General features: G+C 36.2%; 1 protein-coding gene across 2 annotated transcripts in view; it reads left to right on the top strand.

Moving 5' to 3' along the window:
* The window catches only part of KDM4C (lysine demethylase 4C), a 299,915-nt gene that overhangs the window by 264,990 nt on the left and 17,974 nt on the right, over positions 1 to 16,951 (top strand). Inside the window, exons 18-19 of one of the 2 annotated variants that reach the window (XM_040579748.1) lie at positions 3,622 to 3,807; positions 10,644 to 10,814. In XM_040579748.1, the coding sequence (XP_040435682.1) occupies positions 3,622 to 3,807; positions 10,644 to 10,814 (357 nt within the window). The remainder of the gene's footprint in view (positions 1 to 3,621; positions 3,808 to 10,643; positions 10,815 to 16,951) is intronic. The other variant, XM_040579749.1, reaches the window with a different exon arrangement.

The raw sequence follows: 16,951 nt of genomic DNA, 5'->3' as shown, positions 1-16,951 counted from the left end.
AGCCAAGGTCAACCCACCACACTGATGTAACAACTATCTTCCTTGTATTTGACTGTAAGATGGATTCATGTCGTTGTTAAAACACAGGAAGTATTTTCGCTTTCTTTAGGCAACTTGAAGAACATAATTACATATAACCAAGCAGTGTTCCTTTTATGTAAAACAAAAGTAATTTCACTTTTCATCAGTGTTACAGTAATTTTGCACCAGCATGATGAAAATAAGAATACAGCAATAGTAATTTGACAGCTTTTTTTTTTTTTTTTTAAATATTTCAGTACTTTCATGTTGCACCTCTGAACAGTACTGTGAGAAATAACTTTTCTTACAATATGTCAGTTCGTCTAACACTTTCTTATTAAGTTAACCTGTGCATGAAGAGAACAGAGAATTTGATCTGTTTTACAGGGATGCATGAAGTTTTGCTCTAATTTCTGTGGGTTTGGCCATCCCATTTTGTGTGTTACATTTTCAGTTTTCCTGACTGCACTTTCAACGTCTCTTCCAGCATCCCTCACTGTCCTCATATTGTTTTTATTTTCCTGAACTTTTCTACTTCTGAAAGGTGATAAGACTTAAAATATTAAAACAGAACAATTTCACATATGTATAGATGTAAGTTCATCTTCTTCTAAAGCATTAGTCATGTAATGTAATGTTTCAGATTTCAACATCTCCCAAGTTTTCATGATACCTTAGTAAGATGCTGAAGCATCTTACAGCCACATTGTAATGTTTGCATATTTGCTGCCTTGCACAAGTGCTGCAAATAATTTAAGGGGATCAGCATTTCCTACTGTAACATACTTCCTTCAGTTTACTGTTAGTTTATCTGCAATTTACTCTTTCATCCCTTTTCCTCATTCTCTAAATTTTGTTTGAATTACATTTTTTGAGTGTTTTAGACAGAACATGTGGCAGGTTTTTTGTCTGGTTTTTCTTAATGTTCATATGTATTTTGTACTTCCTCTCATTAAGCGGACTGGCGAATTTCTGTGTATATCTGTGTTAAAAATCCTTCAAAAGAAGCTTTGTATTTGCGTGAATTCTTTGTTTAGACATTACACAGAATAGATTTCAATTGTGTTTTCTTTCTGGAATTCCCATTTTACTTGGTTCTGAATATATGAAAAAATATATGAAAATAAATATATATAAGTCCTTAAGTCCCCTCAAGACACAGGTACTTGATCTATCTGAAAATGGCTTCATGCACATGAATACAAATGGCAATGAGATATCAACATGTCAGTGACGTCTCTGGAACATTTGTTTTGATGACAAAATCATCTTTACCTCTTACTAGTCTTTCAGACCTGATGCTGCTACAGCAGACTGAGCTGAGTTCTGGTCCTTTTAATGAATGATAGGTAGAATTTTTAACTAAGTTCCAGATACTGCTCTTGTTTCTGCTTGTGCAAAGCCATGCAGACTTTTGGCTTTCAGAGAGGGTGGATATGAAGGCAGAACTTGAAGAGATTTTCACGTACAGAATGATGCATGGACTAGAACCCTGCATGAGCAATGAGCTTGACAGGGCTAGCACTTGCAAAAGGCATTATTTCAATAACAAACTGTGTGCCAGTAAGCCACTGAAATGATGTAAGTGCTGAGTTACACAGTACAATTTCTGCAGATTTACTTCAGAATAGGGAAAATAATAAAAAAAAGAACAACATTTTCGGGTGACCTGGGAAGAAGTATTTGATGTAAGTTAGTTTGAAATACTTTGAATTATTAACCATACAGAAAAATAAATCAAAATTATTCTTACTTGTGTTCCCAACATAGGCAGACAAGAGTGTGTTTAACAAAATCAGTGACTTGCAAATTTAGAACAATGGAAGTAATCATTATTGCAGCAGTATGTTTTCAAATTATTGAATTCACTGTTTTGTGTCATTAAATAAATTGTCTCTATTTTAGAACAGCTGAATTGATTTTATGATCATCAATAATATTGGCGTTTTTGTTAGATGTGATGAGAGTTATCAGAAGATAGTCCCCATACGTGATCTAAAACAGTTGTCCATAGAAGTTATTAAAGTAATTATTCTATCTACCATGTTTGTTAATGTCGTTTGGTGGCAGGATAGCAGTCATCTTGTACTTTGTCTTTTTTAATATGGTGGAGCTTATTTCCCAGAATTAGTTAACCTAGCTCATGTCCCATCATTTTTTTATATGGTCCACTGACTTATGTCACTTACAAAATAGTGACAATATTTTCATGTGGTCTCCATTTTGACAAAAGGAGAAAAAGTAGTATGTCTTGACACTGGTAAGGCTGTTCACATGATGTTTTAATATATGAAGTGGGGAAATACTGCCTACTCAATCACCATTATGTTAAATACTTAACCAATGAAAGTCAGACTAGAAAGAATGAAAAGGGGCTTAGGAGCAACCTTGAGCTGTGGAATTATGCGAAGGCTTGAGATAAAGAAAACATTTCTAACTTTGAGGAGATTTATCCGCTGTAACACATTGTCCTGGTTTCAGCTGGGATGGAGTTAATTTTCTTCCTAGTCGCTGGTGCAGTGCTGTGCTTTGGATTTGGTGTGAGAACAATGTTGATAGCACATGGATGGTATTGGTTGTTGCTGGGTGATGTTTATACCAAGTCAGGCACCTTCCAGTTTCTCAGGCCCTGCCAGCCAGAGGGCTGGAGGGGCACAAGAGACTGGGAGGGGACACAGCCAGGACAGCTGACCTGAACAAGCCAAAGGGATTTTCCATACCATAGAACATCATGCTGAGTGTATATATACACCAGGGGAAGAAGGAAGCGGGGGGCCATTTGGCATTATGGCATTTGTCTTCCTGAGTAACCATCACGCGTGATGGAGCCCGGCTTTCCTGGGGATGGCTGAGCACCCGCCTGCCCGTGGGAAGTGGTGAATGAATTCCTTGCTTTGCTTTGCTTGCGTGCGCAGTTTTTGCTTTACCTGTTAAACTGTCTTTGTCTCTACCCAAGAGTTTTCATACTTTTACTCTTCTGATCCGCTCCCTCATCCCACAGTGGGGGGAGTGAGCACGTGGCTGCGTGGGGCTTCATTGCCAGCTGGGCTTAAACCACGATTTATGTTATCTGAGAATGTTGTAGAAACTACTTCATGAACAATTTAGATTAGCCATCTCCCAAAGGCTGTTTTAAGTATGCATTTAGTCCAGCTTCAAAGTAGGGGGCTGGGTTAAATGATATGTGGAAGTCCTGTCTAGCCCTACATTTCTATGGGCCTATTCTCTTTATTTTTCAGTCCTACTGTTACTTTTTGCAGAATTCTGTATAGGATTTTTTATTTATCAGTTTTAAGAGGAGCAGGTTAATTTTCAGAGGAGTGTATGGAAAATATAGCTATCTATATATCAGTTTTCTTACTATAGCACCAGAACAGATAGTCTTCACATTAACGTCAAAAAGGTAAAAATGCTATCTATTAATTACTGTATTACTAAGTTATCTTGTAATTAAAAAATGCTGGTTCTTTTGCCGTGCATATTGCAAGGTATAAAATGTAATCAATGAAGCACAAGTAACTTTTCAGTATTCAAGATACTTGCAGAAATCAATAAAGTTAAGATAGTATGGCAAACACTCTTGTTTGTTTTGCTTTACAGAAATGTATGTTCTGTAGACAGAAAATTAAGAAAACCTCTGGTGCCTGCATTCAGTGTTCGTATGGACGCTGCCCAGCCTCCTTCCACGTTACCTGTGCCCATGCTGCAGGAGTGCTGATGGAACCTGATGACTGGCCATATGTTGTCTACATCACATGTTTCAGGCACAAGACCAAACAAAATGTGGTAAGGAATATGTTTCCTTATTTGTTAAGAATTAGAACTGCATAATTAAATATATATCCAGAGAAAATGGAAGAAAGGATCCATATTATGATCTCTGTCTCTCATATTTCTATACGTAGCAAAGTATTACGTCTTGAAGGTTTTTCCTTGTGCTGTTACCTGAGAGAAATGATACTTGATATACCTAACATATTTTTGCATTAGAATCATTGTTGAATGTATTGGTTTGACAGTCAGAACAAATCCTTCAGTTCTCTGTTTTGTTAAACTGGAGTGTGGTACAAATACCCAGATCACAGAATCTTGCAAATACTCACAGATAACTGTGAGATAAAGGAAATGTTATATATGTAAGTTGTTTGTTCCGCAGCCAAGCAGTGTCTTGCAAATATCCAATTATAATTGTTCTATCACCTGGCAAAATAGCATGGTATGTCATGGAAATTCATGTTACTACTGTTCCCTTTTATTTCTAGCCAGTGCTGAGGAGAAACCTTTAATTTTACATGAGGCATATTAAGAATTAGTTTAATGTCTTTTTTTTTCCAAATTAGTTGTTACTATCTCAGTTAAGAAAGAACTCTTGCCATTTATCTTGGGCTTTTGAAACTGTGTTTTGTTTCCTAGCAACCTAGAAGGATTTAACATAGTCTTACTAAGGACATAGTTTGGTAAGTTAGTCAAGTTGAGCATCTTAAGTTTTCAAACTTTTTATCTCCTTTATACGTTAGAAGTGAAAGAAATAAACCTAGGTAAGGTCTGTGTAACATAAGTCTTTCTTTCAAGAGGTTGTCAGTGAATCCTTGGTCTCAATGACAATACTACTAAAAAGTAAGAATTTCTTTTGATTGCAGTAAAATGTAGTGCCTGCCAACTACAGGAATCAGTCCTGAGTGTTCAATCTGCTGGTAATTCTTAAAAAGGGAAGCAAATTGTGTGTCACTGTTTAGAACTTCCACAGAACTGTTAAGCCTTGTGAAGATTTTTCTTTTCCAAAATGGATTGACATGTGAAACTAGTACACTAAAACAAATAGGTTTAGTTTCTTCAAACATTTTTCAGGAAAATGAGTTTGGTTTGAGAAACAAACTTAAACCTCTATCTGCATAGGCAGCTTAAGATATTTTTCTTGGCTTTCTTGGAAAACATTCTCATTTGTTGAAAATTAGTGGGTTAAAATAATGGTCAGCAAAAAAGGGCTGTTCTTCCCAAATATTTTCTAGTATTTGTTTGGGACAAGTCTTTGTCCTGTAGGTAGTGGGATTTGCATCACTAGTTGTGAAATCATTCCCTGATCAAACAGAAGTTTCTGCATAATACTTTCTTCTATTCCCACTTTGTATGTATATTGCGACCACTTCCTCAGCCCCTTACTTTTCCACCTTCCTCTAAAATACCTGTTTCTGACGCTGGAATCCCCTTATGCAATGGAATCCCCCTTAAACAATGTGTGTGATTTTCTTCATATTATTCTCTTTTGTGATACTAAATAGTAAATGTGCTTAAGTTTTGGATTATTTCTTCTATATTTATCCAACACTTAATATAGTGGTATATCTGCCTTAACAGTCTTTTTTTCTGGCATTTCTGTGTTCATGTTATTAATAGAAATAGCTACAAAATATTAATGAAAACCAGGTAGGTTGTTTAAGCAGAATTTATACTTTCGAGCTCATACAAAACAGTGCAGACTTTAGCAGTTAACTTTCTTAGTGTACACTTTCTCTGGAACAGAAAAGAAGTTATTAGAATGGTGGGAAGTGAAAACTTCATCAGAATAAAACACAACAGTAATGGACCGACATGGAATCCCATAAAATCAATTTTTTTTAGTGATTTTCTTGACCTATATTAGGTAGACTATAAAAAACCAAAAAACCTACAACAACAAACCCCCCAAACCAACCAACTATAGAGAAATGGGATTTTGTTTGTACTACTTAAAAGTTTGTGTGAAGGATGTTCAAAGTGCCTTGGAATTAGACCATCACATCCTTTCTTGAAACTCAGCACCAACCTTTTGAAAAATTCTGTGTTAATGTTTTTCTTGTGGCTCAAATCAAAATCAGATTTGCAGGAGAGAAAGAAAAATTATACTTTTGTATTTTTCATCAGGCCAAAACTTGGAAAGATTGGTTATTTTGTTAAAGAATCTTCTTCTGTGAAATTCTTAACTTACTCCTGAGACAAAGGAGATTGCCATATGTTTGTATATGCTTGGTTTTGTGCCCTGTCTTCTGGATAATTTATCTAATCTTATCTTCAAGCCTTTGGAAGTTTTTTTCACCATTGGTTTTCCTGTTATGGCTTTCTTAGCTATTAGCTATTCCTTTGTGCAGAAATTACATTGCTCTTCACCATTAGGCATAGCAATGTAGAAAAAGTAGAACAGGGGAATCATGCAGACTGAAAAATTATACTCTGCAAATTTTTACAGGAATCAAATACATTTCCATGTCAGCAAGAAAAAAAACAACTCTTCTGGTATTTAGCAGTTGAAAACACTGTATTTAAAGGAAGGACACTATTATTTCTCCTCCTTTCAAGGAAACAAACCTAAAAATGTCTGGTTTTTTTCAGTAATATAGACCCTAGATATTGTGCCTAAATGGTCAGTGAATACCTGTGATTGCTACTTTCTTCAGGTTTTAAAAAAATACCAAACAATCCAAAACTTAACAACCAAAAGGTGGCTTCTGGGATCTAGGAAAAACTGTGATATGTTTCTGTAGTGTGTTGTAATATGTAAATCAATGAGGTTATGCAACAAAAACCCTTCCTACATTCAGATAACTTTAATTTTACCGGTATTAGTGTATCTTTTCACCTCCAGCAAGGGCTTATTGTAATGATGAGGTGGAGTATGCATCCAAATTATTTATGCCTGTGATCTCAAGCAAATTGTGTCCAAATTATTCACCAATATACTATCACATGTAATTTTCACTGGGGATCAGATTCTACATTGTCTTCGGGATTTTTTCCTAGAGTATTATTTTAATGTCAACCCTGGAAAACACTGTTCGGTGTTTTGATGAAAAATCATCAAAAAGACAATCAAAAGGGAAATCATAATCCTTGCATCCACATAGTACTACCAAATGAAGGAAATCTACCAAGAACTGGAGTTTTTAAAGGTCAATATGACTTATCAAAAATACGATCTTTGGAGGTCCGTGGACTCAAAAGTAAGCATGCCTATTGTACTTGCTGAACATACAGCTTTAGGAATAGCACAAAAATTTGCTAGCAGAAGAGTTGTTTTATACAGAATGTTTTTTGATTATTCCTGTTGCAGCCAGTATTATTTTGTTATGTAAATTAGAGTGTCAATATGCAAGGAAGGCTCTGTGATTTACCACTTACAGGCAGTAGGCCATGTTTTTTCATTTTTCCTTTTACTGTTCTTCTCTCTGGGCATGAAACATATCACTCACACATTTTTCATCAAACTGCAAAACCACTTTGAAGTACAGTTGAGAATAGGTGCTGCAGATGGATTTGTTTTGATTAAAAGAGCTTTCATACACAAGGAAATGAGGCAAAGAAGTTGTATGCAACTTCTGTATGCTAACAGGAAAAAAAAAACCAAACGCAAAGGATCCATAGAAGTTTAGCAAAGACAGCACTGAGGGTCAGAGAGAGCCAGCTGGAGGCAAACATATACTCACAGGTGGTGTTTCATTTGGGAAGTGTGATCAGAAGAGGCCATTTAGGCAGCTGTGCATTTTGAAAAGCCGTCTTTAGAAGGAGCAAAGACAGAAGCTGCAAAAACCCATTAGACAGGAGTTGCAAAAACCTACTGTTGCTGCTTTTTTGAGATATTTCAAATTATCTTCTGCTATTATCAGCCAGTTCTTACCTCTGTAGCACACAGGGAATGGAGGGATGCTGTCAGATGGAAGCTGTAGACCCTTTTTATGTTGAATACCTGAGTAATGCAATGTCATTGTTTGCCATTGTCTGCTAACTGCTGCCAGCCCTGTAACATTTCATAAAGACTAAGGCATGCCTTAGGAAAGACATATTCAAAAATCATGAATCAACACATTTTTGTTGATGTCATGATTTGACATCATGCCTAAATTGGTGTTCTGAGGAGTAAGCTTAAAATGATGAGAGTTATCTTCCTGTATCAAATATATTTCCAAATTTTGAGGATCCCCCATTAAAAATTGTAGTCAGAGAAAGTTTCTAGGTATTTAGATATACATCAGATTCCTATTTCGTGATAATTGTTATATTTTCATATATATATATAGCTTATATATTTTATTTAACAAGATTTTTATGTCCTGCTGTACTAAAAATGAAGGAGAAAGTAATTTTCCTTCTTATCTTTTTGAAGTTTGCACACAGAAGGGGAAGTTAACTTTTTTCCTTTGTATCTGGTGGTTTTCTGTATTTCTGCCACTATCTTAGTTCATCCTTGGCTTAGGTACTTTTAAAGAAAATCATGCTTTTTAAACCACAGCTTTCTCAATAATCTGGTAACTACCACAGCAGTTTCTTTAATCTGATAGACTCCCTTACATAACAACTGTCCTTTCTAGTCAAAAATGACATTCTTAACATCAATAAATTCTTAAGATTTTCTGACAGGAAATGTTTTCTGGGACATGCAATCAATCACAGACTGTGCTTGTCAATATTCTCTCTGAGAAATAAATCTAGAATCCTACCAAGATAACATATTAAAAAATAATCTTCTCCTTGTGTTAGGATGCATATCTGGGTTTTAATATTTGTTCTAATGAGCAATGGCATTTCTCCTCTGAAATTTTTATTATTAAATGAACCTCTGTTGTCACTTAAAATATTATAATTTTCCTTTTGTCTTCTCTGAAGAGTCTCATCTTCAGGCTTTAAAAACATTTGAACTTTTTAATAGAGCTTTTTTTCCTTGGGCTTCTGTAATACCAACCTTTGTAAATTATATCATATAAGTAATCAATTCATACTCTCCAGTTTACTTCTGACCCTGCCCCGCCCAACTGTATAGACTAAAGTCTAGAATTGAAAGGTAAATTAAAATTTAAGCTTACATACATTTCCAGACTGGATAAAAAGTGCTAACTGACATGTAATTGCTCCTGTGATAATATCAGTAAATTCTTATGTAAGTAGTTAATTTTGCAACTTAGTTTAACTATAGGCAGATAAAATGGGGAAGAAACAATTTTGTTATACGTGTAAAGGGTTCAATAATTTGTGAGTATGCTCAGAACATTATTTCTGGGTAAACTTGAAAATGCTCTAGAAACATCATTGGGGTTTACTATCTGAGGTGACCTCAACTAAATCCTCCAAATGCGTATGTCAGGCAGAGCTCTGACACACAGAGGTTTAGTGCACTGTCTCCAAAATGGTACAGAATATTTGTCCTTAGTCTGCAGGAGCAGAGAGTTTTAAAAGTTCTAAATCCCAGAAATTGGTCCAAGAAAAAGGCACAATAATGATTACAGTCTCCTCAAAACCAGAAGTGTTCAAGTTTAGGGTGAGTTTTTCTCTTCCCCAAAAGCACTGACATTACTGTTAATGCTTGGAATCTAATGAAAAGAACTGGTGCTGTCCTTGGTTCTCCCTTTGATATTAGTGCTAAAAATTCTATAGCTGTAGCAATTCCCAGATTTTCAGACACTTTTTAAGATTATTACATTGATTGAAGGATTCACAGCCTTTGAAGGTTTGAAAAACAGTGCTAGGGCTAGGAAATTGAGTAACTACTTTAGCATATGTAATAAAGTATTTTCATGCTGTTTATATAAACAGTTCTAATAAAAAATATTTTATGCTTAGAATATACCAGTGTAGTTGCTCCTTGTAGTAGCATCTTCCATGATAAGAAAAGTTCAACTGTTCACATATAGCCAGTCACAGTAACTCATCTTTCATAAGCAAATAGACCTTTGTGAGGTAATGAATAGACAGCCAGGATCATAAGATGCAAGTGCCCTGTGTTTTTAGGATGAGAAGCTCTTGATGTTATTTTTCCTGGGAGAAGAAGCTTGCTTTTTAAGTGAAAGGTTCATGGGGATACAATAGTTGGGAGCTGAGATGTAACAGCTGTCTGCATCATGTGAGCTTCTGAGCATTTGCTCATTTACAAGCTTCCATTATTTTTTTTATTTATTTATAGAATCCATCAAGCAGTTTTTGATGTAGAATTTTTGCATAGTTTAACAACCCTGCTACTTTTTTGAGTGACATAACTAGGTCTGGGGCATTAAAACTGAGAAATGAAAAAAAAAAAAGGTTACTGATTTGCTGCATAAATAACTGACGAAGGGTGGTCAATGTCTGAAGTTTTAAAGCAAAAGTTCTGCACAGTATGGGTTAGGAAGTTACTCAGATACACTGCTGTAGACAGCTCTGACAGGAGCTGGATATGCGTTTAGTTATTGCATCCCATTCAGCAAAATATGTAGAACCTTACTGAAATCCAGTACTTAAAACTCTGATAATTTAAAATAATGGAAGACCATGGTGTAGGTTCATCACATTTTGCCTCTTCAAGCAAATTCTGCAAATTATTCTACAAATAAAATTTACAAATACGGCTAATTGATCTAATGCAGACTAGTTAGAAGGCATCACTTGCAAAAATATATTTGAGTGCCGTGATTTGTTATTCTTCAGATGCCATTTGTTTTCTCATAAAATGGAAAAAAATTATGTGTAAAACAATTCTGTGTGATCATGATGGGAAGAAATTATTTTGTATTTGAAGTTTTTACATTGAGTGATGAGCTGTTATCAACCCTTTTTGACACTGATAAATTTCTGATGAGTAAGTTGCTATTTTAAAATGACTTATTTTAAATTCTTCTTTCAAGAGAGCTAAAGCATGTGAGAAGACCATTACAGTTGGGCAGACAGTCATCACGAAACATAAGAATACACGATACTATAGTTGCAGAGTCAAAGGAGTGACGTCCCAACTTTTCTATGAAGTCATGTTTGATGATGGCTCTTTCAGTCTGGATACTTTTCCTGAAGACATTGTAGTAAGTACTTTCGCACATACCTGTTCTGGTTTGGTTGGGGTTTTGGGGTTTTTTTTGGTTGTTTCTTGGTGGTGGTGGTGTTATTTATTTCCTTTTGTGGGTTTTCTTGGTTTGTTTCTTTGTTTTTAATTAGAGGGTTGGAACCTTTTGAACTACTTCTTTTGACCTTGAGGAGATAATGTCTTAATATTCAGTTCATGTCTGTTACTTTTGCTGCTGAGAATGTTTATTAATGAGCTTCCAAACCTTGGTTGTTCTAATTAGTCTTTGCCATTTGAACAACTAAATCAAAAGTAACCTTAGATTTTTTAAAAATTAAATAATATATGTATTTAATAAAGGATATGAGGGGGGATTCCATATATCCTTCTCTGTCTCTCAGAGATAACTTGTTAAAGTTCCTTGTAGAATAGAAAAATCCTGCTGTAATGGGAAGGACAACTCTCAAGGATCTGTTCTAACAACTTGTTACACCTTTTGATATTTAGTTTGTTAGATTACATTATTAATGCTAAAAATCACCAGAGAGAAGAATGTGTAGTTTATTACATTTCCAAAAAGCAATTGAGATTGTGATTTCCGTATGCATTTCCATAAACTACCATGTTTCTCAGAACTGTTAAGAACAACATTGTGCACTTGGTGCACATGAACAAAATTTGCAGACAGTTGGGGAAGGATTCTGTTTCCTTCCAAATCTGCAATGAATACATTGGATGTTAACATTTGTGGTGTTCATCAGGTGCCTCTTGACATCTTTCTTATGATATGACTCTAACCCTTGTTTACCTTCATGCTCCTCTGAGTCTGTTTTGTGCTGAACTGGTATTTTTGGCGTACCGCCTGCTAATAATCTCTGATAGTTAGAGCTTTCAGTGAATATTGATATGCAAAAGTGCTGTTTGTTGCAATACCACTTTTCACTTAGCCCTGCTTCCTATTCTGTATGTTGAGGGGGAGAGTCTTGCAAATGCAGTGGTGCAAAAGAATACATGCTTTGCAGCTGTAAGGGCTGCGAAGTGCTCTAGGAGTACTCCTCCATATTCTTCTACTGCTAAAGTCTTTGAGTCTTCTGTTTTCTGCAGACCTAATGTTTTCCTGGAAGTAGCATTAGCTGAAGATACATCAGTGGAGATATTACTGTGGTTCTTAGAAGCTTCTTAGTTATTGAAAAGTCTGATGCCTTTTGAAAATACGGTATTTGAAAAGGTACATTTCACAGCAGTGTAAGGGGATTGAGCTGTTTACCTCCCACTGGTCTGAATAGAAGACAGTCAGTGAATCCCTCTTACATGTCTTTGAAATTATCCTTTAATTCAAAACACTCTGAAAGGCTTCATTAATGATCAAAGACATTCTGATTGAGGATGATCAAGATACTACAAAAATGTGGCTGTATTGTTACTAAAAGCACCTCTTTTGTGTATGCCTGCATCAAGGATCTGGTAAGGCAGAGATGAGAAACTGCTTGCTGCCCTAGTGGGGTAGTCTGATCCGGAGCTAAGAATAAATGTAATCAGGTCTGGATATGCCTCAGCGCTTCTCAGATAGTGGATGAACAACATATAATTGTTTGATGAAAACACCAAACAAATTTCACATTCCTTAGAGAAATCTTGTTGTGTTTTCATTAGATAATATACCTGCAGCAGTTACTGGAAGGGAAAAAATAATGTTTTTTCTTCTGCTTGGACTAAAACTTGCTAATCCATGCAATGTGCGTATCAGGTGTTAGTGCCGCTGGGAGGACTTAATTCATCAAATCTGGTATGAAAGCAATGTTGCTGCCTATTGAAGAACTTATTTTTCTAATCTGTTTTCACTTTTCGACTAGCTTACAAAGATAGCAGGAGCTTTCTGCTTTTCCAGTATGTGCTGAATCTACTGCATCATTTCAGCTCAGCTCGGAATAGACCAAATTCCAATGTTCAGACATAGTGATTTATTTTTCAGGAGGAAAATAGGGAGCAGGGAAATTTCAGTCTCAAAGATTCATGAAACTCTCTTTGCATGTTTCTTCCTTTGCATGTTTCTTTGCATGAAAGTTTCTTTCATGAAACTTTCTTTGCATGGTACACTACCAAATCACCGTGTATATTGTTCTCTTCTCATACTTGTTTTGCTTGGTTTGTGTTAGCATTTGCTAAATATATCAGGTTTGGGTGGGTTTTTTTGTTGTTGTTTTGTTTTGTTTGTTTGTTTTTTAAGTATAGGTGTTAGATATAGACATCACTATATAGATTTTTTTATTTCAAGTTATTACATCAGTACTATTCCTGATTTCTACCTTGTCAGAATTTCTTAGAATAATCACTTCTCAATTACGACAAATTGGAATCAATTTAAATCAAATTAAATCAATTAGATGATGTGTTAACCAGTCAGCTTTCCCTCAATCCAGCAGGTGTAAGAGGGTGCAAAGGAGTATATGGGTACAATTTTTTGCTGGAAGAAACAGTAGGACAACTTCCTCTGCGAGTCATGGCAAGACAGCAATGAGGGGGATAATACGTGATATCTTGAAGGAGGTGAGATGACAGCTCTAGCAGTTAGTTTAATGATGCATGCAGACAAGTGGGGAGTGTATATGCTGAGCAACCGCTACCAACAACCAGCGTGTATGTGTGCCCGTTGCCACTTCTTGAAGGTTTAATGCTCTGTAACTTGTCAGACAGCCCCTAGCTCAGCACCAAGAGGAGAACTGTCCTGCCCAACTGGCCACATGCCAGTTTACAGAATACACGTAAGGAAATGTCTCATTTTTTTTGGCCTGCACATTTAGGGAGGGTGTCCCATAGTCCTCCCTCCTGCCCCCTCCCCATTAGTACCTGATGGACATACCTCCACTGACATATCTTGACAGTTTGCTAGAAATGAATATTCTGGGTATTTAGCTAGAAGTTTTATTTGTTTCTTTATATATTGTGGCTATCAATAATGCCTTAACAACAAATATAATACAAATAAATATACGTATATATGTAATGTGAAATTAAAGTTAAGGATGAGTTTTTTTCCACACTACCTTAAAATCCCAGCTAAACAGGGACACCTTGCAGTATGCTTGGTAGTAGGTAGAAAGGTCCCACCACATTATTTTGATTGCAAGGAAGAAAGGAAGAAAAAAGAAAGTAATTGCACAGTCAAGTGTGCTCTGAGTCTGTGGGGAGATCTGGTTACAAGAGAGCTGAGCATACCCCTTCTGAAGTGGTAGACATCCTTCCAGGTCACTTGCCCCAGTAAGTGCCCTGGTCCTTCAGTGACTAGTTTACATAGAATTCCTTGCTGTCCTGGTTTCACCTTGTGGTTATCAAGCAAACTAGGTGAACAAAAATGAGTGTACTCGTGCTCCCATGACATACCCACATTTAGTTTACTATTAAGTGTGTAAATGTAAGGGTTCTCGACTGAGAAGGTAAAGATGATCTGTGGGTTGTCATGCCCACAATGCAAAATGTTTTACTTATGAAGATCTATAAATTGAGTATCATCCTAAGTAGTATTGTAGCTAATGGAATGCTTCTGTAAATGTTCCTTACAAGCAGGAGCATCTTAAGAGTTGAGGGAGTGAGAGGTATTTAGAAGGACACTTGGATACTGTATTCTGGAGTTCCCAAGTTTGTTTTGCAGAACCACATTATGGTCATTTTCTGAGGTCCTGATAAAATCCCAAAAGCACACTCTTGAAAATGTGTGCATTAGTTCAGGTTAAGACATCCAGACTGAGCTTCAAAAGCAGAAACAAAAAGTGATCTTTGCATGTGTCATGTTGGTCCATTTTCTTAATTTTCTATTGTCTGCTGCTGTTTTTTGAAACGTATGCCACCTTATCTGAAAAAAAATTCAAGCATGAACTCCCCCCCACCAAGTATACCAACAGTAATACCTGGAATCCTTAACAGAATTATGCTGATACTTTTGCAAGTACCTTCTTTCAGCAGTGGACCCAAGAGAGCCTTCAGTGTGAAAAGAATGGAGGAGATTAAGCTCTAACTTTCTGTGTCTATCAATACTTTAAATCCACCACTGGCAGGGGAGGGAGAAACAGGGCTATTGAGAACTCTGACAGCCAAAGTACTTCATTGAAATTATCACGAAGACTACAATTTCTTACAGTGTGCACCTAAATTTCACGACATCCAAAATCATTATTCTCTGCTTTCTTTGTAATAAAATGGAGCACATTTTATTTGCCAGTATTTGAAGAAAAATCTGGCAGTAGGATAGCATGTAACTTGAGAAGCTATTAAAAAAGAAATAAAATACTTTGCTCAGCCAGGGACCTTCTTTACAATCCTCTACCTCTGTCCTAGCCCACAGATGCTCACTTTACACCCCTACAAAATTGTGAAATGAAAGCTTTGACACCTCATGATGCACACTGTAATGCATACACATACTGTTTGCATAGACTTGCCAATTATCCTATCTTTCTTGATGATTGTGGACTCGCTGAGATTCTGAATGATCCTTCATGACCTAGATATCTGGCGGGGGGTTGAAGCTGCATAGGCATTTATAGTCTTAGAAGTTGCTCAAGATGAGGTGAACTGATTGGGGTAAAGTACAGGCAAAGGGCTCAGGCTGAATGCAGATTGTCGCAAGGACAGTATTATTAGACTAATGAGAGAGAACGGATTTGTTTCATCCTCCTTTGAGAGGTAGAACAAATGGGATTTAGCTGGATGGTTCTTCAGAAATTATTTCCTCCACAGGCTGGTTAAAGGGAACATTAGTTTAAAACCATAATGTGCCATTATGTAGGTGGGACTTCTTGCATGTGCAAGCTAGAAAAGGTAGCTCACTTTTGGGGGCTGTGAGTGTTGGTAGTCAGGATGTAGCTACAAGAACAAAGTCTTACTTCTTTAAAGAACTCCCTAATGACTTTCTCTGTGTCTACTGACTTTCACTGGTGCAATATATATGTGTCTACATACATCTATGTAGATGCTCAATAAGCTTCTCAGTTTCTATGTACGTTAATACTGTTGCTACTGCTTTTGAAAAAACATACTGCTTGAACAATGCATATTCAGAAACACTGGGCTAGCATGTAATTCTGGACAGTCCATTAATGTCCACCTGGATATAAAAAAATAGAAGTTTTGATCCTAGCCCTGGTAATTTCCAAAGGATGCCGTGTTTTTTTGAAAACGTATCCTACAAACCAGACATATGTAACTTTTTATCCATTGGCCTTGTCTGGCATTATAAATGACTAAACTCCTGGCTAGTTTCCAGCAGCTTTTCCCATGGTATCTCTTCTGTATGCCTTTCTTTATCTCTTCTGACAACTGTTTTCTGCTTGTCTACCTGTTCAAATCAAAACTTTAAATAGTAGTGCTCCTAGTATCTGTAAAAGATCCATTAGACTTCTGACAGACAATTATAGTTTATTGTTCAGTTTTATTATACTGGCATTTAAATCTATAAAGAATGGCTAAGGAAATTAGAACTGTTGAATTTGCACTCTTTCTGAGCAATCTGTAGATACTTTGGATGCACTCCAGTATCGCTATCACTAGCGATTTCTGAGAATGTGAAATAGAAAAGCAAGCAATGCATTTCTGAAGGTAAAAAAGGACAGATAGTATTTGGTATAAACTTAGTCAAAAAGTCCTCAGAACTAGTTGTGTGATGTGGGAAAAAAACCCCAACCTGATGAATTACAATAGGTTTAACAACATTTTTTTTTTTTTAATTTCTTTACTGGAACAACATTGAGTCTCTGTGCTGAATAATGCACTACTCATGTTGGGCTGGCACAATTATTTTTGCAGCATTATAAAATTACGTGCTGTGTAGTTGAACTTGCTACTCAGCAATTTGTGTGGTGTGACCATTGACAGACATTTCTGATACATTCTGGAATGCAAGTCTGAGAGCTGCATGATCTGCCTCTGAGGAGAAAACTTGGCTTTCTTTTCCTGGTTAGATAGATCTGTAAAAATTGTGAAGGATTTTGCATTCTTGTTCTGTAAAATACTCCAATAAATAAAATATGTATATATGTTTTGAAGAATTTGCTTCAATTTTGTGTGAGCTGAGAGATTTATTTCAACACATTCTTGTAACTGTGGATTTTTGCACTGGATTTGCAAACACTAATACACAGAGTGCTATGCTTTGCACATGCA

This window comes from Falco naumanni, chromosome Z (genome assembly GCF_017639655.2).
Source record: "Falco naumanni isolate bFalNau1 chromosome Z, bFalNau1.pat, whole genome shotgun sequence".
Taxonomy (NCBI): domain Eukaryota; kingdom Metazoa; phylum Chordata; class Aves; order Falconiformes; family Falconidae; genus Falco; species Falco naumanni.
Note: the sequence above shows the minus strand (reverse complement) of the source record. Positions and strands in the feature narration are given on the sequence as shown.